General features: G+C 40.8%; 1 protein-coding gene across 2 annotated transcripts in view; it reads left to right on the forward strand.

The window, feature by feature from the left end:
• PREX1 (phosphatidylinositol-3,4,5-trisphosphate dependent Rac exchange factor 1) overlaps positions 1-21318 on the forward strand; it is a 156849-nt gene that overhangs the window by 123887 nt on the left and 11644 nt on the right. Inside the window, exons 18-37 of one of the 2 annotated variants that reach the window (XM_054081265.1) lie at positions 1268-1416; positions 2327-2412; positions 4086-4222; positions 4675-4846; positions 5672-5859; positions 6627-6788; positions 7337-7547; positions 8296-8554; positions 9116-9322; positions 11261-11349; positions 11728-11810; positions 12423-12513; positions 14230-14358; positions 15030-15071; positions 16937-17154; positions 18199-18298; positions 18963-19106; positions 19749-19863; positions 20306-20372; positions 21130-21317. In XM_054081265.1, coding sequence (XP_053937240.1) covers positions 1268-1416; positions 2327-2412; positions 4086-4222; positions 4675-4846; positions 5672-5859; positions 6627-6788; positions 7337-7547; positions 8296-8554; positions 9116-9322; positions 11261-11349; positions 11728-11810; positions 12423-12513; positions 14230-14358; positions 15030-15071; positions 16937-17154; positions 18199-18298; positions 18963-19106; positions 19749-19863; positions 20306-20372; positions 21130-21317 — 2837 coding nt within the window. Of the gene's footprint in view, positions 1-1267; positions 1417-2326; positions 2413-4085; positions 4223-4674; positions 4847-5671; positions 5860-6626; positions 6789-7336; positions 7548-8292; positions 8555-9115; positions 9323-11260; positions 11350-11727; positions 11811-12422; positions 12514-14229; positions 14359-15029; positions 15072-16936; positions 17155-18198; positions 18299-18962; positions 19107-19748; positions 19864-20305; positions 20373-21129; position 21318 lie in introns of both variants that reach the window. The other variant, XM_054081264.1, reaches the window with a different exon arrangement.

The raw sequence follows: 21318 nt of genomic DNA on the forward strand, positions 1-21318 counted from the left end.
CGTGACTGCTGGCACTCACTCAGCTCACCTAGACGAGAGGGTCACAAAAATGTAGCAGTGTTCAGTTGACACGGACTCTGGCACATCCCATGCCTATCCCATGTTCATATGTCTTCAGAAAGACATTCAAAAAGTCAGTGTCTCCTCAGTTCATACCTTATCTTCCTTTCTAAGCCACCTTACTTGCAGGTTAATTGTAGCTGGGCTTATTCCCACAGGTTTTAATCCTGGAACTGGTTTATGAATGATACTTTATCCTTTTGGGAGGTGTGGTTTGCTGTCTTACTTTGAACAGCCAACCGACAAGCAGATGTCTAGTGTTAGAACAGAACATGTTCAGCAAGGAGGCAGTTGGCCGGTGGCCACGCAGATGAACAGCAGCGAGCGAGCTGCTGGCCTTCCAGCAAAGCACAGTGGCCCAGATCCAGACAACTGCATGGAGTTGTCATAAGGAGCGTCCGTTATTCAGAGGCTCTGTGATACTGTAGGTCTTTACTCCTAAAGCTACCTGCATTCTCTTTAGCCTGGTTACCTATGTCCCAGCAGAGCAGCAGATTTTTTTATTTGAAAGTCACTAGTTTGTAGGGCTTAATTTGTGACCCTTGTACCCCATACGCTCATGGATTTCCTACGATTACCTGTGCAGGCAGGTGTCCCATAAGCACGAGCAGTAAGCTGGGAATATAAAGAGGTCTCCACAGGTGGAATGATTGCAGGTATGAGAAGAGTTTAGCTAATTGCACGTACATTAGGTGTGAGCTACTTTGAGAAAATCAGGCCTAAACTAAAATGACTTTAGAAATTTATATAATAATTATTACTTTAAAATAAACTCATTAATATAAGTAAATGCAAATAGCAGAAATGTTTCCATTGAATTATAAACCAAAGTTTATACACTGTAAGTCAAACATCTGGGTATCACAGCCAGTCTGTTATAGTCCTCTGTTTTTTTACTCCCCTTTTTTAACATAGTCTCCTGTTAAAAAAGATGTAGCAGAGAAGTACAAACATATGTCTGTTGCAAAGTAAGATAGATCTACAGAGTGACATGTTTATGCGGATATCGGTGACATCTTTGTTTTCTCTAAACGCAGACAAGTTTAAGGGTGACTGACAAATCATTTGGTAAGTCAACACTGTGTATATATAGAGTATTCCATACAACAACAATCCACAAGCAGAGGACAGTTGAACTCTGGAGCCTGAACTTTCAAAGATGCTGCCAGCGATCCAAAGTTTTCTGTGGTGTTTGTTCCATTTGCAGATGGCTGGCCTGCAGACAGGAAGAAAAATCTATTCCATCAATGAGGACTTAGTATTTTTACGCCCGTTTTCAGAAGTGGAAACCATCTTAAACCAGTCCTTCTGCTCACGAAGGCCGCTTAGGCTTCTGGTAGCCACCAAATCAAAAGAGTAAGTGCCAAGATGAGCAGAGAGAGAAGATTAGTTAGAACCATTGATTACTAATTATATTTTCTATAGTTAAAAGTGAAAACTGTAAACATTTTGCTATGTAGAAGCTGCTCAATAGGAAAACAAATGGCATAGAAGAAAGAGATACAAGAATCCCAGGTTGTTTTCAGTGATGAATCTTGTGCTTCTAGAACAGGTTGGGATGTATTCTCTTTATACTGCAGTTAACTTTTGGTTTCCTTGTGCACACACAGAATGGAATCACAAGGGATGTCACTTTGTCTCAGGTGTGAAGCTTCTTAGACTGATATACGTCCAAGGGAAGGCAATTTCCCCCCTGTTAAGGCTTGTCTTATTTTTGGATGACTCTAAAGATATCAGCATTTATGTTTTTTCAGTCCATTATTGTACTTTATAGTGAGGCTGGGCCCTGTTAATGTCTTGTGCCTTATTAGATTCTGTAATCCCAGAATTTACCATAGAACTGAACATTTTGATGAACACTTGATACTAAACTCTGGCCCAGGATGTCTCTTCCAGTCTATTTTCTTTTGACAGAAGAGGTCCTCAGCTGGTACAATTCAGCAAAGCTGCGCTTTAGTTTGCCTAGAAATGAAAAAGAATATGAATACCGTAGAAAGTTTCTGTCCTGTGATATTCACTTAAAGATGTAATAAATTTGGAAGTGCCAAATTTTAATTATCAAAGAGAGTCTCTGATGTGCCTTGGAGAATGAAGGTGGGGTGGATTATTTCTTGAGATATATTTATTTATAAACTGTGTGGATGCTTTCTTTAATCTAAACACAGTTGTGAACACCAGAGAAAGAACACCGTGCTGTTAGAACTGCCCAGAGCCCTGGCAGTGTAACTTAAAATGCTGCTCTCTCTTCTCCTTGATTTACCTGCAGGATTATTAGAATCCCAGATCATCCTGAAGCACTTTGCTTTCAGATACGGGGAGCAGCACCGCCATATGTTCATGCAGTGGGAAGAGGTAAGTGGAAAGGCTGTGGTATAGTTAAGTTTGGAGTACAGGTGTATGTGTGTATCTTAATCAAGAATGATCCAGGTTCCATTGTCAAATTTGTTCTAAACAATTTCTGACAACTTATTTTAATAACTGTGATAAGTAGGAACCCCTGTCATAGGAAGGATTGCCTTTGTATATAAAACCATAGAACGATGAGATAGTTCCTGCCTCAGAGTTCTTATAATCTAAATACAGTCTAAGCAAATGGTATCATTATTATGAGCCGAGCGTTGGGTCACTAATCCCATCAACACAAGACAAGGAAATAATTAAATTCTGCAGTAGGAGATACTTGATGATACCGGAGTCCACAGAAGGCATTGTCACTTAAGCTCTTGCAAGCTAGAAATGCACTTGCATAGTTATCCTACCCTTGTTTCTTGTAAGACTACTGACATACAGCTTTACAGCCACAGGGAATGAAAATGTAAAATTGAGGTGGTTAAGAAAAAGTTGAGGTGTAATGCTGTCCGACGCTTCCCCGGTGTGTTTGCTTGTGGTCAGCTACAGCGTGAATCGCTGCGTTTGTCAGTGTGCTGTGGGATCAGCGGGTCCGTAGACAGATCATGTTTCTCAGTGGGCATCACAGTGTGATGTAAGACTTAGACTAATTCTGTCTTTACATCGGCTTATATACATACTGCTATAAATAGCCAATATAAGATTGAGGGAAACTGCTTTCCTTGGTCAAAACACAGTCTGACAAAGATATATGCTAGTTCCTAACTGAAATGTGAATGGAGCTGCAAATAAAGCACAGCTCTACCTTTATTTTGAGCAGATGCAGAAAATACGACCTTTCAGACATGTACCACTTCCTTCAGAACAAGTGCATGTATGCAAAGATGAGCAGTTAGTATTAGGGCAACAGGCAGCACCCAAATGCAACAAACAGTGTTCTCGGGGGACCCATTTATTATGCTTTCTCTCAACAGCACCTATAACCACATTGTCACAGTCTGAGGAGTGCAAACTGGAAGTGCCAGCTGGAAAGGTTCTCCTTTTTCAGGATTTTGTTAGCAAAGACAAATTTCATTTGGGATAAAACTGCATGAATTTTAAATAATAATGCCTTAACAAAAGTTAATCACCTTAACTGTAGATTTCTAGGAGCTGTATTTGGCTCTGAGTCTTGTTGGCGTGAGTCTGGAATAAATCCACTGAAGTTAGGTATGGCACAATCTAGTCTTATGTATTAGACATCATAGTCTTTCTTACACCACGGAAATTGCATAACACGCAAGTCTTCTGTATCTTTCAAGTGCAACAAGCTGAAACAAACAGGAGTGTTTACATTTAAGCAAGACCTCACCTGATGTAATCATAAGGCTGGAAGAGCCACGTTAAGCATCTCCAGCGATTTCCCACAGGAATCTAAATTTCTAGCCTGAATGTATTTAGGACTAGGAGGGCTCTGTTTTTCCTGGCACTACTGAAAATATGAAGGATAGGCACATGATGTTTTCCTTATACAACAAAGTTCTCAGAATAAGTACTTAGTAGCAAAAGCATGACAGCATTCAACCAGCTTTTCTTCTTACTCTTTTTAACCAGAAACTCCCTGCAAGCTTTCCAACTCTCTCTTCCACAGTCAGATGGATTTTACTGTCTTAACTCCTCTCCTGTTGATTTTTCAGGTTCTGAGGCTGCCGCTGCAGGCCTTCATCCAGGACAGTGTATTTTGAAAGTTAATGGGAATAATGCAACACATGGAAGTTATATTGAAGTTCTGGAGCACTTTACAGCCTACAGGACCAGACAACAGGAAGCACTGGTATGAATAAAAAACCTCAAAGGAAGTACAGTAATTCCTCCCCTTCTTCTGTTCCCCCCTTCTTCTGAGCTTTTATGCTCAATAGTTATTCAGAAAAACATCTTGGACATGTCTCTTTTGACATATTTACAACCATGCCAAGGTCCTCATATAACGGAGGGAGCTGATAACAGTTGCCAATAGTTGCAAAACATCTACAAATAATACTTATGCCAGTTCATACACTGCATACGGTGCTAAATATTATTAACTATAGCTAAAACTAGAAGTTCTCCCAAACGTTGATCTAGATTTTGTAGTCTCTGAAGTTCAGAAGAAAGCTGGGAGAATGTTGATATTTCAGCCAACTTGGAAGATACAAAGTTCATAGCTAGATTCACCTTTGTAGTCTAAACACATAGAGATTTGGCTTCTTTACTGAGAACATAGCTGAAGCCTGTATGTTTTGTAAGGGATTGTACCAGTGGGTGTACAGAACACACGAAGATGCTGAGGAGGACAGAGTTCAGCAGGCAGCATCCACGGCATATCTGAATGGCAGTCATCCTGGCTCCAGCAAAGACAACTCTTCACTGGAAGGAGGTGCAGAATTGGATTCCCTTCAAAATAGCCAGCAGGAATCAGGTAAAGATCCTCTCGGGGAAAGAAAACCTAGGGAAGATTCAGGGGCTTCAGGAAGGAAAACTGCGGTAGAAATAAAGTGTAATAATCATTGCAGACTATTTCTTCTTTTAATAAAGGTTTGTAATAGAATGAAGTCTGCCAGAGGAAGTACTGTTACGCAGCAGTTCATTCAGGAGAAGAAAAGATGGAGGTAGACACAGAAATCTGTCTCCTGGAATGAAGAGGCTCAGCGTTTTTAGAGTCATTTTGTAGCCACTGCAGACGAGGAGTTTATGGGTAGTAGCAGCCGAAGAGGGAAGGTCTGCAAGTAACTCCACCTAGAATAATCTTTGATATAAGATTAAAGATTAAGATTTTAGATTACTTTGATCTCCAGCAAGTTTTCAGAACATGTTACCACTGTGTCAGCAAAAGATTGGGTACATTTCCTCCAAGTTAAAATAAATGTAATACATAAAAAACACTGCTTTACCTTTATGTTGAGAGCTTATTCAGAAAAGTAGAACAGAACTAAAAGTAGTGCCCTGTGCATGGATGTGTGCATGTGCACATGGAAGAGCATCAGAATGTGGATTGGTGAATGTGGATTGGAGAAAGTGGATTGTCTAAACCTCTGTCGCAGTCTCCGCTGTGGCCAACGGTAAATGTCTTCCTGAGAATATTCTCCCAGCCTCTAGCAGTCTCTGATTGAGAAGCTCCTTGAACCAAAAGTTGTGTCTGTAGGTCTTTGCAATGAATAATACGTCTCAACAGGTTTCTTTTCCATATGCATGCCTGCATTCCTGTGTGCTACCAAACACCTCTAATGACTGACTTTGGTTCCAGCCCAGACACCACAGACCATCAGCTCTCCACTAATCACTGGTGAAGAAGCACCTCTCATCAGCCTTACTGTGGATAACACCCACCTGGAGCACGGGGTGGTGTATGAATATGTCAGCAGCGCAGGAATCAAATCCTTTGTTTTGGAGAAAATTGTGGAACCAAAAGGTTGCTTCAGTCTCACTGCAAAGGTACCAGAAAACACACATGGGCAACTTCATTCCCAAACAGAACAGGGAAGCCAATAACATAGGCATTTTTCTGGTGGCTTGGCTTGGCTCCCTGGTGAGCTAGCACATGGTCTTCTCAACCTTGCCTGGAGTTTTCTTCATTAGAACGCACCAAGTTACAATAGCTCGTTTGATGTGAGTAAATGCTTCCGGGATTTCAGCTGTTGAGGTAGAGGGAGGGGAGCCCTCAACTGTGGGATTCTCACTTTTATCTGCCTTGTAACATACTCTGCTGGTACTCGATATTAATCTTTTCAGGCAAGAGTTTGCTTTACCTTGGAAGAAAATCAAGCCTCTTTTTCCCATCTGACAGGCTGGACAGGTCTCCAGAGGCAGCCAATAGAACCGCCGCTCTTGGGAAGCAGTGGTGCGCTTACTGTTCTGGTCAGCTATGGCAATAATGAGCTGTCAGTACATGTTTTTATGTCACATCCCAGTAACATTATTGTTATGTCCCAGGAAAGTATGCCAGCGCAGGTAACTTTTAACAGTGCACAGGAAATATTTTGATCCATTTCAGTGATCCTAAAAATTTTTGAGGAATGTTTTATGAGTCTGGGGATTAGACACAGTAGTCATTCTCAGGCAGTAATAAAGGCAGCTTGTTCTGAACACAGCGTTATTCAACCATGACAACATGGGGGCTTTGCCACTTATTCAGTGGAAGAAAACTGTATTTTCCCTCACTGTCAAGTCTCATATCATTGACATCCTGTCTTTTTGTTTAGATTTTAGAGGCCTTTGCTGCAGAAGACAATCACTTTGTAAAGAATTGCAAAAGGCTTATATCCCTAAGCAGTGCCGTGGCCACCATGCCCCAGTATGAATTCCGGCAAATCTGTGACACTAAGCTGGAAAGCATTAGCAGAAGGCTCACGAGCTACCAAGAGGTACAACATTACTAGTTATTGGTGAAGTCTCAAGACAATACTTTGTTGTAATAACTGTTTTTTAGTGTTCTTTATTTATGAATTTAAACTGCTTTAAAGATATGTGTCCTTGAGGCATGAAAACAGCTCCACAAATTATTGAAATTCAAGTTTTGAGGGAAAAGGGCCTTATTTGTAAATCACAGCTTTAAGCTTGTCAGAGCTGTGGGTTGTAAGATGTTATTGGAGGTTCAATTCCATCATATCAATGAATAAATATGACAACAAGAATGATCAGTGTCCAATTTAACGTGGACATAAATACAGCGTGTTGTAGTGTAAACAAACAATGTTCACTTTTTGCACTGTTACCTGAGCTGTTTGAGGAGAGAATCCTGGAAAGTATAGCTAATCATTTGTTGGTTCAGGAGCTTTTTTCTTAGTGGGTCATTCCAGCTGCAGCAGAAATCATATGATGCTGGAATAGGAGGCAGGAGAAGAAAAGTATTGTCTGTATTGCATCGTAACTTCGCAAATGAAGTAGCATGTGCTTGCTTTATTTCTCCCAGTTTGCAGATGATTTGAAAACAAAGGTGAGCCCAGCCTTCAAACAAGCTGTCATGGAACCGCATTCCCTCAACAGCATAGATTTCTGCCCCACCAACTGCCACATTAACCTCATGGAGGTATCATACCCCAAAAACACTACCTCAGCAGGGAGGTCGTTCAGCATTCGCATTGGACGAAAGCCTTCTATTATTGGTCTTGATCCAGAACAAGGTGATAATTAACTTTTAAATCATACTGCTTTTGCCTGCATAAAAAGTTGTGTCTTTTCAATGCTGAGCAAGGTCAAAATAAGTTCCAAAGACACACAGTCTTTACAGTACAATGGCAGCCTCCTTTTGTTCTAAAGTAGTAATGCCTTTAAGCGTAGAGAGGCTTCAGGTCAGATGTTTTTACTAGCTAAGCAGTGTGGTCATCTCATGATAATTAATGTCCTGGAGTATAGTTTGCACTGAGTAGAGGTGACTTACTGACTAAAAGAAAAGTGAAGGAGGGACTAACAGAGCTAGTTCTGGGAAGAGAGGCTACATTCAGTGGGAAAACATGAGTCAATCAGATCGTAGTGCTGTTTTCTTTTGTCGTCACTAAATGAGCTTCATGCATTGGAGCTGAAAGTCTCTACTTTGTCAAGGGATCTATTTTCTGATAAATAGCTGCTACACAGCGTTTGTCTTACAACCTGGTGATTTCAGTTCTAACATTTTTTCATCATGATCTCACCTAATATCCTGATTCATTGTCTCAAGAAGGTCAGAGTGCAGGAATGTTTGGAAGAGACACAGGAAAGTGTAGACTAGCCAGTTCTGAAGAATGTGTCTGTCATAGAATGTAACTATAGCGAATAATTCTATAATAATTCTGCCCACCTCTTAAATTTCCACCTTCCTTAAACTATCATTTTTGGGATGGAGTGGGGCAACTCATGAAAGCCATACTAACTGGACTCTTCAATGTTCAGTAGGTACCTTAAATCCAGTCTCATATACTCAACATTGCATCACCACTATGGCTGCACCATCCTGGAGATGTCTGACCCCAGAAGACGGAGATCTTGATGGTACCTTTGGCCAGCAGAATGGAGGAACAATTCAGGAAGAGAGGGGACTCAGTTTTCTGCTGAAACAGGAAGATCGGGAAATACAGGACTCGTACTTGCACCTCTTTAACAAACTTGACGTTGCAGTGAAGGAAATGAAGCAATATGTCATTCAGATAAATAAGTGAGTAAAGAACTCTGTACGCTCTGCAGAGAGCAATTCTGATAAAAGGGAGGCATTTCCTCGAGAAAACACATGGTGCCTATTGGCCCCAACTCTTATCCTCACCTGTTCACACATGCACAGGCATTACAGCGCCCTGCTGGTCTGTGTAGGAGAGGCCATAATCTGCCCTAAGCTGCTCACAGCCACTTCCAGGAATCCCAGCAACAATCCCATCGTGCACCAAAACTTCAGCTGACTGTAAAGCATGTGGGGTCTTGACCCAAACATGTTGAAGAGAGGGCAGTAGTTGCTGGGTAAAGCCCGTGAGCTGAGGCACTGCACCAGAGGAGATGTACCTTACGGAGGTGGGGTACCTATGGAAACAGGACCTTTCATGAATTTAGAGGAAGGGATTTCAATGAATCCTTTTCAGAGCTCACAATTTTACATTGCTGTAGTTATGTAAAATGCTGTCAGGGTTGCTTTTAATTTCGCATAGCTGAATTCTAACCTTAGTCATTAAACCTCATTTGTGAGACTGCCCACAGTCCCTGAGCACTGTATGTTTGACTTTTGCAGGCTTTTGTCCACCATAACGGAACCTACAGAAGGTGGTGCCTGTGAGCCACCATCTACTGAGGAGACAACTCCACCTTCCCTGGGAACAGAAGAGAGTGATTCTGACAAAGTTGAGCATGGTGGAATCAAGAAGGTCTGTTTCAAAGTTTCTGAGGAGGACCAGGAAGATTCTGGACATGACACAATGAGTTTCAGAGACTCCTACAGGTTAGTCTGAAGATTGTGCCACTTTTACTTTACTAATATAATGTTTGGAAGTTCTAATCCGGGTATGGATTCAACAAGCACCTTATTTTCTGGTCAGTCAGTTATTCTGTATTCACTTGGTAAAGTATTCACCAGCTGTAGTTATTTCATTATATTTATTACTGTGGAGACATACACAGCAGAAACCCTTTTCTCATAACAATATACCAAAATATTATACCATATCTAATATGCCAGAATGCCAGTGCTTCAAGGAAACTGAATAAAATGAAGTAAATAAATCTAGTGTGACTTCCTCTTTCTATTCTTTCTGCTTGGTCTTACAATAGCCGCTATTGGAAGGGGATGTTTCCATTGAGTTCTGCAAACAATTTTCCCAAAAGTCTAAGACACTGGGAAGCTGAAGTAGACATTGAGTTTTTTATTTTTATTGGGTCTTTGAAACCACAAATGTAAATGTTTATTCAGATGTTTCAAAATTTTGTTTTGGGGCCATGATTGACTGCTGCTTCTCCAGGAATACTTGCTACCAAAGGAACTCTCACACACTCCAAATCTGTCTTTCTTGGGAGGAAGCATTTGGAAATTCAGCTTCAGAAGAAATAGAACAACAAGTTGCAATCATCCCTGCAGTTTTACATCCTTAATAGGCCAGATTTATGATTATAGTAAAGCAATAGGACTTTGCCTATACAAAGAAGTAAAGAGTTGGGAGGGTTAGAGTAAGCTGGATGCGTGATGCGTCTTTGAGACCTCCACGCTGCAGGCCTGCCTCTTGAGTTGCTGGTGGGGTTGTACTAGTGCAGGTAGAATACGTTACATTCACACAGGACTGCGGAAATGACAGAGTTGGAGTTCACATTGGAAGGGATCTTTGGAGCCCACATGGTCCAACAAGACTGGTTGCTCAGGGTCTTGTCGAGCTGAATACTGAACATCTCCAAAGACAGCAAATACAAAGTCAGTTAAAACCAGCACTCATAATGTTGAGATGTGTGGCAGCTATTTATTGTGCTAGATTTAAATCTGCACGTGTGCTCTGAAGCTTTTTTATTGAAATGTGCGGTATTTCTTCCATTGTTAATAGGAATCCCATTTATTAATTTATTGTTTCTGTAATTGATACTAATCTATTCTGGGCAACAAAGTGACATAAAAAAATGTGTCTGTGCGTCTGTCACTTGTTCCACGATATTACACACAAATGTAAGATGAGAAAGATTATACTGTCTTATCTTTAGCAGACAGAGGCAGAGAATTAAGCATGTATTGCTGCAGATAATAATTACTCAAGGGGGAATAAAGTCTATTTTGATGATTTTTGATCTGAAAAACTACTGAGGAGCTACAAAAACAAGCAAATTACAGATAAGAAAATATCTTGTTTCATTAGCTTTCTCCGAGATCATTTGGAGATGTAAGTCAAATTTCATAAGGGTTCATACTGTGGAGTAGTTGCTGTAATTATTAATCTTCCTTAGAAAAAATAGATTTCTTTGATAATAGGAAAGGACAAGCGAGAACCCTAATTAGAGTTCTTTTAATTGCTCTTATATTTTTCTCTCATCTCAATCTAAAATAAAAACAAAGGAAGAGATAACATGGAGGGTTTTGTAGGATTTGTTGTGGGTCTGTACCATTAAAATCACTGTGTCGCTTAATTGGACGGGGGCAGACTGGTACTGGATGAGAAGTCTATTTTCATTTTAGAATCCAGGCAATACATTAAGTCTTGAGTGGTCACTACAAATGGAAAAAGACATCCTCTTACAGTGCCAGCCCCAGAGGCCTTGCTTAGTGGGTGTTCTGTATGTAATTAGCTTTTCTTTTGTTTACGCATAACAGAATTAGTTTGGGGGATTGCAGCGTTAATAAAAACAGTGATAATATATCGGAGACAGCTTTTTTTTCAGTCACCTTCTTTGCTTTTCTTTTTAGTGAATGTAACAGTAACCGGGACTCGGTTTTGTCGTGCACCAGTGTGCGGAGCAATAGCTCTTACCTGGGCAGTGATGAGATGGGATCAGGTGGGTACACGCAGAGCTTACACGCACGTCTCTCGTACCAGACCCCTTAGCAGAGGAGGCCGCTGCTGATTTAAGCACTTATGTGTTTAAGTTGCAAATGTGGCTTCTTCAAAACTAATCACAAGAACATAAAGATATGATTTGTTCTTTTTCTAGTGTACCACAGTAAATTTGGAATATGGAAGAGGTGTTAGGCAGGGATGAATTTCTTTAGTTACTGGACATTTGCATTGTATGAAAAATCATGAGTATTTTGATCTGTGAATTAGACATAAAGCAGCAATTATTTTTCACCCACTCCAATGTGAAGATACGCTTTGCCTCATCACAGATGATGTTGGTAACACAGTTAGAAGCTTTTCATCTTTCCTTTGTTAGGAGATGAGCTTCCCAATGATATGAGGATTCCTTTAGACAAACAAGACAAACTTCATGGCTGTCTGGAACATCTTTTTAACCAGGTATGTAAAGCATTACTTTTATTTGGAATTGCTTTCTACCCGTGTCAGTACAAGAAATTGAAAGTATCAAATTGTTCAGTGAAATTGTATTTCGAGGGAAGGCAAACTGTTGAGATTTTGGGGTACAGTGTAAGCAAGTATATGATAAGATGATTTGAAGAATCAATTTCATCAACATTCAAGTTGCCGCATGTGGTCAGCTTGCCTTATCTCAGGCAGCGGTCTAAGAAGAAGAAAAGCTTTCCTGGAAAAAAGGAGAAAGTATACAGAATTCTAATTCCTTGTATGATCTAATTGGATCACATTTACAGGCCTCAGGAGAGACCTTGCAAGTTCATCCAATAGATGTCTTTATAGATGTGCAGCACCAGAGAATTGTTTTATATTATCTTTTATCTCATCAGCACGTAGATTATCATTGTGCAAAATGGCGTACTCGGTGTGAGGCTCTTGAGGCCAGATCATAGTTAGAAACTCTTAATGCTAATTGTCAACGAGTCATTCTTCAAAAATACAAATAGAGTAATGATTTCTGCATTTTCCTGCGAGAATCCTGTTCAGATTTTCTTCTGCAAGTTTTACTAACACAGATTGAAAACGTCCCAATTGTAGGTTGATGCGATCAATGCACTTCTAAAAGGACCAGTAATAACCAAGGCCTTTGAAGAAACCAAGCACTTTCCAATGGACCATAGTCTGCAAGGTAAAGGAGGTGGTTGTTCGGATTTAGTAATGTGATTTGCTAGGACTTAGGAGCATAACATGAATGTACGTAAGTTATGTGGCCCCACAGAGTTACTTAACTATGCCATCCACCTAGTCATCCATTAACGGCTGGGACGGTGCCTGACCATCAAAATTTTGCATCCTTAAAAGGTCATTTTCACATGAATTCCTTCTGAAACACACAGACCAATTTTCTGGTATATGCTGCTGAATCCTCACAGCTCTTTCACAAGTCTCCAAATCTGTCCTTTGATGTGAGCACAGATACGAGGTAGAGATAGGTCAGGTACAAGGTAAGAGCAGTCTGATAAGCTGATGAGGCGCTGACCACTGCAAATCTGATTCACCAAAAGGTTCTGCCCGAGTTTGCTTAGTGACTTACTCTGCTTTCTTCAGATGGATAACTGCCAGAGTAAACTCATCCTCACATGACACTTATTTTGAAAACCGATTCCCATAGAGAGCAAACAAATGATACCATGTTTTCTTTTTCCTCGGGGAGCATGATGGGACTTTGGTCTTAATGGTTTTGGGGCCCAGGATGTGGTTTCTTCTCTGACTGAAATACACAAGACTTTATTTTCTGAACATTTGCTGCATTTCCTTTCCCACTTGAAATCTGAAATGTTTCCTACTATTCCTGCCATACCTCAGGTACTGCAGCCATGCCCCTCGCTCCAGCCTTTGACAAGCTCTGTTTTTAAGTTGCAGTGGTGAACTCTACAAGGGGGCTGTTCCTGCTTTTTTTTAATTACTCCAGAAATAACTTCTATTAAATTCTGTTGCAGGAACTCATCTCTACAAACACATTCACGCTTGTGTGAACTGTTAGTTTTTCCGATGTGCTGTTTGAATGAAGTGAAGAAATAACAGATACCCTATGTTCACTTCCTTTATTTTATTTTGCTTAAACAGTCTCATTTATTGTAACTACAGTAATTACACTGAGAGTGTTTTAGTTGACTGAAGTTAACTGATAATACCACATTCATCATACTTAGGAACAGACAAGCCCTGCTTACATTCAGCTGGAATCCAGACCAAAGTGTTTGATAGCTTCCATAGACACCTTCCAGTGATGGATGTAAATTTCAATGCTATCTCATTTCTGTTCATAAGCAATTATTTGGCACAGGTTTTCTGTGTTTCTCTGTCTGCTTATGCATTTTATCGGCTTAGCTACGTAGCCAAGTCATGGAGAATAAATCTTCTACTCTGTAATTAAATAATTAGCTTCCATCAGATGAAAGGAAGCAGAATAGTTCATTCCTTCTCATTAGTATTATGGGATGTGACAGCTGCAGTCAAAAAGTTGATCTGATTCTGCACAGCCAAGGACTCTAGATCTACTCAATAGAGCTGCCTGCACATTACTAAAGCAGAGAAGACAGAAGGGAATTCAGTGCCTTGTGAGCAGGACAGAGCTCCCTTCACTGTCCGTGTCACCCATGTGCGTAACATTTAGGCCACAATCCTGGAAACAATGCTAGGAACTGCTGATCATGAGTTTATGGCAACAGTATGTTTTGGTTTTTTTTATTTCTGTATTAGATCTATTAAAAAATGTTTATCATTCACAGTTGTTGCTATTAATACTGTATCTCTGCTTTCATCTGTGTCCACATTATCACTCATAAGCCCCTCTCAGCTGTGTAGTGTTTCCTTAATGGCTAACAAACTCCATTTTTTCTAGAATTTAAACAGAAGGAAGAAACCACAGTTAGGTGCCGAAATAATATCCAAGCCAGCATTCAAGAAGATCCATGGAACCTTCCATTGCGCATCAAGAACCTTGTTGAAATCATACAAAAGCATGTGGAAGGTCTGTAAATAATTTTGTTATTGGCTTTAGGGAGGAGGGATCTTGATCTAATCAAACCTAGCAGTTCATTTTATCATTGCATTTCTATCTGTAATAAGGCTATACTGGGCTCTAGAGAAGAACAGGTAAAACAGGTTATTGTATGGTAAAATCTCATCTGTGCAGCAATTCCAAAGATCTTTCTCTCCCTTATTTTTTTCATCACCCATTCACATAGAATGATATCAGACTGATCTGTTTCCCTGTGCTTTTTTTAAGCTTTTGTAGAAAATGAAGGTGCTTGGTATATTCCAAAATGAAATTAATGCTAATCAGATGCTACAACATCCTAAACCATTGCAGATTTGTTGAACTGGAGCAGAAGCTGAATTTGATATTTATAGTCCAGTGCAAAGCACTGCACAGAAATCACCTCCTTAGGGATTCATCTATATGTGCAATTTGTTTCCAACAATTCATGGTTAACATAGCATTTAGCCTGTAAAATTATTTGATTTACACCTTCTTTCTTTTTGAGTCATTAATATCTCTGTAGGGTAAGGACTACTAAGGTAAATAGAAATGGCCACGCAGGGGCCAGGGATTGTAGAGAATGAGGAGACTTAACGAAATGCAATCAAATGTACTTTGGTATCATGTTGACGACAGCATTATTTTCTTTGCTGTTTTAGATGGGAAGAATCAGCTGCTTTTGGCCTTGTTAAAATGCACAGGTAAGGGGGTTTGATTTGTTGCAAAACAACATCATATATGCTGAAGTCCCTAACGTTTGCAGTTTTACGTGTGTATGTGCATGCATAAGAATGTTATGTTTTTTCTTAGCATTTAGGGTTTTCTCTGGCATTTTATGCTAACATTTCTCATGCTCTGCATCTAAGGCATCCTTTCCATGCATCTGATATCTGTTCTTCAGTTTACATTATTTCACTTTGCTGTAGGCTGCTGGTGTTACCTGCCTGGTTGCTGATGTTTCACAAGCACTGTTTTTCTTTTTACTGTCTTCATTTTTTCCTTTGTACAACCCAGTTCCCAGATGCCCTTTACTGTTTCCTGCTGTGGTGAGAATATGCAGCAAAAATGAGACCTATTGCACAACTTTTTGTGAGACCATGGACTCTGTCATCTTTCCAAACACAGCAGGTGTCTTAGCAGTTAGGATTGCGTGTGCTGGAATTATAGCCAGGTGCAGACTAAGAATCTAAGTGTGCAGCCTACACCTAAACATGCTGTGGGCATCATTAATCTGTTGCCAACCACAAAACCTTGTGCTTGCAGATCAAGTGACAGGCCTTTCCCGGGAGTGCACGGACTGTGTTTTTGTAATTGAAACACCTACTTCGTACGTTTGTTTGAAAATGAGGTAATGAGGTCATAAATAACTGGAATAGGCTGACATCATTCCACTGTGCCAGGCTTGATTCTCAAGTCTTCATAGAATGAAGATGAGGGTTTGTATGGCTCTAAGTCACCTTTCAGCTCCTGCCAGCTCTGGTCCATGAGTCTGTCCAAACCAGCCTGTGGTGTCAGCCTACTGTCCATAAAGGCTGTTTTAATGATGGCAGATGATGACTCCTTAAGTTTCTACCTCTGCCCCATCTCCAGCAGCATTTTCATGAACATCCTCTGGAAAGAACGGAGGAGCAGATGGTCCGAAACTGTCCATGGCAGCCTTGTGGCACCAGGGATTCCCTTGCTTTGAGGGCTGTCCTGAGCTCCCTTTGCCTTACTTGCAGCAGGTCAGAGAGTACTGCTAGGAGGTCTGCTTGTCCTTAAGTTGAGAGGATGGCCCAGGGCCTCGTGTATATTAGATGGTCTATTGTGTTCAGTGCTTTACAAATATAATCCAGACCTCCCAAGCCTCTGGGTGATGTCTTCAGCTCCTTTTTTCTGGGGAATGCTGCCTTGACAATGAGAGACCGCTGTGTACTGCAGTGCCTGCTGGAGGAGCCCGGGGTGCCTGGAAAGTAGCTTTTCACTTATTCATGTGCCTCTTTGGCCTGCAATCCCCTCAAGTGTGATGAGGTTGATTTGATCGGCATGTGGCTGCCTGGCAGGCGGACTGGAAGCAGAGTTAACACAGGGGAAATTCTCCCAGGAAACATAAACCAGTTGGTAGCGTATGGGCAGGCCCAGTTAATGCATTAAGCATATGGGAAGCCTGGAAAATACAGATGGATGGGGGAAGATGAATCTCATCATAGCCCAGGAGAGAAGTAATAGCAGAGACCTTCTTTCAAGAATTCTCTTCCTTCTATAAACATAAGAAGGGAATCAGTCCAGATACAACACTAGCAGTTGCAGCTCTTCCCAGTCAGAAGAATGAACAAGCAGATGGCAGAGGTTGTAACCAGCAGTCAAGTGGACTAGAAAATCTTCAAACCATGCATGTACTCCAGCTACAGTGTCTTTATCCGCACACCCAGGTCACAGAGCAAGAAGAGGTTATCTGTTAAGTCTCTTGAAAGATACAGCAGAAGCCAAATGTCATACAGGCACACACATGCAAACTGCTTCTTTGGCAGTGACAAAGGACAAGTGACTCATGACTTCTTTATGCTTTTCTCCCCTTCTCTGGCAGATACCGAGCTACAGTTGAGACGTGATTCCATCTTCTGTCAGTCCCTTGTGGCTGCTATTTGCACCTTTTCAGAGCAGTTACTGGCTGCTCTCAACTATCGATACAACAACAATGGGGAATACGAAGAGAGCAGCAGAGATGCCAGCAGAAAATGGCTGGAACAGATAGCAGCCACCGGTGTTTTACTAAACTACCAGTCTCTTCTCTCCCCCGCTGTGGTAAGATGAAGGGCACCCTTGGGTCTGCTCACACTTGCTCCCTCTGCCACTCACAGCACAGCCAGAGCCGTTCATTGTAGCAGCGTGTTTAGACTGTCACTATAGCAATGTTTGGAGATTCCCGCTGATGACAGCCATGTGCTGGTATTCCATATCCCATCATATTCATCTCCTTAAAAATACTGGACCCACTGTCACACCACCACAGGAATCTGCCTTCCTATTTGGAGTAATGCTCCTGCATGTCTGGAGGTTGTACAGCTCAGTTTGTGGTGACGCGTGTGTGTGTGTTGCCATCTCCTGGAGGAAACGCACATTTCAACAAAAGAGGTGAAAAAGTTCTGAGTACAAGACATGAAAATCTACGCCTTTGTTCTTACACTTTGTAGAATAGAGAGACTGCCGTCTCTCTGTCACTTCCACGGTGCTGGTGTTTGAGGTGCTGTGTCTAAGTAGGAGAGGAGCTGGTCCTGCATAGTTCATCTGCGCCTAGTGAACAGCTGAGCCCCGGCGACAGTGGATAAGCGACCCTACCTATAAAAATGTTAAGAAAAAATGAGCATAAAAAAGACAAGTAGCTCTGACACTATTGAGAAGCAACATGTTTTGTACTTTGTAAACACTGTAGATTGTATAGGGCTTTTTTTAAAATACAATCCAAACTACATGTGTGTGCAACTACTATTTCTTCACATGCATGAGTGTACAGGCATTTGTTTCACAGTAACTGAGAGTCTGTTCTTCATATTTTGTAGGTATTGAGTAGTCTGGAGAAACAGATCCCTTCAAAATTATTCAGCCCTTAAAACCCTCTGCTCTCTGTAAATCATGTCAAATGATATGTAAGCCAAGGGTAGCTACAGTTGTATCACAAAGTTAAAGAGCCATCAGTAATTACCTGGCTGGGGTGAAGTTGAGGGAAGGCTCCACATTGTGCTCTAGGTCTCCTGAACTAAAGCATGCCCATAACGCCTGTACCTTCCTGCCACTGGTCTCTTTTCTGGCTGATTATAACCTAATTATATCTGTTCCTTTGCTCTACAGAAGGAGGAGCGTACCATGCTGGAAGACATCCAGGTCACTCTGACTGAACTGGACAAAGTTGCTTTCTATTTCAAGCAGCTGGATGAAAGTCTTGTAGCAAGTGAGTATTCTCTGTTTCTTTCAAGCTGTTTTCTTCTTGTTTGTTTTATGGGTTAGTATCCTCCCTGTTTATGAATCTAACAGACTGTGTCAGACCTGGAGAGCTCTGAGCAGCTTTTCTGAAGCACTGTTGCACTCCCTTAGCTTCCACTGCAAACAGACAGCATAAAAAGTGGGACTGACATCATGGGATGCTGGTGGCACGTTCTCTGATTTGTAATGGTGGTCTGTGCCAGCGTACCCTACAAGTGGGATTTTGCACATGGGGAGATCTGACAGATGCTGAGCAGTTCCTGACAGATGTTTGTAATTCACCACAATTACTTGCTGCAGAAGGACTGCCCCTCCTCAGCTCTTCTGTGTCCCACCCTGCCAGATCCCTCTCCATGTTTACTGCCTATGAAATGCTGTGAAAAAGGATGATATTTTAATTATTAATCATGTTTATTGTATTAGTCTCAAACATCATGCTAGGTCATCCTAACTGTGTATCTTTTTAAGTATAATATTTCAGAGCCTGCATTCTCTCAATAAAGGCTCTCCCTTATTTGTCTCATGCTGGAGATGTCAAACACCATTGGATAATCCAGCAGACTCAGATACCAATGGTTTCGCATTTCTCCTGCTGTGGTAAAGCAGCAAGTGTTTTATCTTTATTTCTCCAGATACTCATGTCTTCTACCACATCGAAGGAAGTCGTCAGGCCTTGAAGGTTATCTTTTATCTTGACAGCTACTACTTCTCCAAACTGCCTTCTCGGTTTCAGAATGGGGGAAGCTTGAAACTGCACACGGTGCTCTTTACAAAAGGTATCTATAAAAAGCTTTCGTAAGAAACATAAGTTAAATGACGATGCTGAAAGATTCAAAATAAAGAATGACCATGAAGCAATTAATGTAATGCAGCAGAAATCTACAGATGTATTTAAGAAGCAGATGTTTCCATTCTACGAAGACCTGGGCAGGGCTAGATTTTAGAATAAGACAGTCATGAGAACAAGATACACCTGTTTGGGGCTTTTTTAATGCCTTCCTGTAAAGATTCAGGCCATGGAAACATTATATTGGACTACATGGACAATCTGATCTAGTATGGTCCCCAGGCTACAGAGATGTGTTTTTAAAATCATACACTGTGACAGAATCATCCGGGCTGGAAAATGACCTGATAAGTAAATATTGACACCAGAATATAATACAAGAAATTTACTTCTGGGGGATATTAATGTAGAGTAATTACTGTTAGGTAGAGCTGCTTTCTGTGCAGTTCACCTTTATGATGCTACCACTATATTCCCATACTGCAATACGTTAAATTTATCCAGTAGCAGAATACGCCTTGATGTGATCCAAAAGTCATTTGCTGAGCAGTGAGATGATGTAGAGACAAATAAATAAATTAATAGAAAGAAAAATAATAGCATAGGTTTAGTAAAATATTTCCTTCTTCAGCTCTAGAGAGTATGGAGGGGCAATCGCAACCAGCTGGCTCATCTCTAGAAGAACTTCAACATCAAATTAATGGTATTTCACTTGAAAAAGTGCAGCAATACTACCGTAAACTCAGGTATTTAATGCTTCTCCTTTTCCTTAAAACGCAATGATAAGTGTCTCCTTGCTGAAGACCTTAAAATTTAATGAAAAATATTTTGTTCCTGATGGCTTCTTGTATAAATCTGATATTTGGAGATCCTCATTGTGTGAGAAACCTGCTGATAGTCTTCCCACAGTTAAGCTCAGTCTTAAGTAGTGCACTGTACAGGCTCAAATTCCCATCTAATTTGACTTCAGAATTTTATGCAGAGCTAAAATTACATAAAAAGGGGGTTTGGAATGTGTTAGTACAAACTCTGTAAATTACTGCAATCAAAATGCTTCAATAAGAAAGCAGATCTTGAAGTACAAGATTTTTAGCATAGCCTTCTCTGTTGTTTGACACAAGCTACTGCAAATAATATGCTTGAAACAAGACACACCAAGTAAAGTAGTTCTTGCTGGCCTTTTTGCAGGACGTTTTACCTCGAGAGATCGAACTTGCCCACTGATTCCAATACTACTGCGGTGAAGATTGACCAGGTATTGTTACTGTGTTTATTTCTGCAACAAGTTCTCTCAAAGAAATTTTCCTTCTACATCTCTGTAAGCCCGGCTGTGGTTTACCCCTAGGGCAGACCTCTACAAACCCAAACATCATTTAAAAAATGTTCCCTCAATAATGATCTGAATTTTTCTGAAGCTTGGCCACAGTTCCTTTGTTTAGAAAAAGGCGTGCGGAACTGGGGTGGACACAAACCCCTTAACTTAGGCACTAATAAGACTCCACATTGCCTTCACTGCCCCTGCTGGATACGGTATCCAGTATTGGACACAGTGAATTATCTTCCTCTCCCACAGTTGCGTGAAAATGAACATATGTTCCAATTTCAAGTTATGCTTTGTTCACAGTTATAGAAGAAAACAGCAGGAAAAATAGTATTTCCTGGCATCTACTTAAAGGCAGTCTGTCTAACTGGGGCAGCTGATGTGAATATACACGTGTAAGGTGTTAAATGATACTGCAGGGAGGACTGAATCGGAGACTATCTTTGCAATTGTGATACACATTGTAAACAATCTGTGTGATTTGTGATAATTGCAAAAAATTACCCCAAGCCTAAGTACTTGTTTGTATTTTTCCACTTTCAAAGTTCATATATATTCTGAATAGCTCTTACTTTGTGGCAGTTACTCTTGTGTAGACAATTGTGCTTCAACATAGCATAAAGAATTGTGAATGTCTTTATTACTGAAGGCGTGAGTATGCCACTGATGCATTTCTTATTGCTTTGTTTAGCTCATTCGCCCCATTAATGCAATGGATGAGCTTTGCAGGCTGATGAAATCTTTCATTAGTACAAAACCAACCCAGTCAGGATATTCTAGCAGTAACACATCAGGAGCTGGCCTGCTACCTATCTCCTCTGAGCTCTGCTATCGCCTCGGAGCCTGTCAGATCACTATGTGTGGCACTGGGATGCAGAGG

The sequence above is a fragment of the Cuculus canorus genome, chromosome 16 (genome assembly GCF_017976375.1).
Source record: "Cuculus canorus isolate bCucCan1 chromosome 16, bCucCan1.pri, whole genome shotgun sequence".
Lineage (NCBI taxonomy): Eukaryota > Metazoa > Chordata > Aves > Cuculiformes > Cuculidae > Cuculus > Cuculus canorus.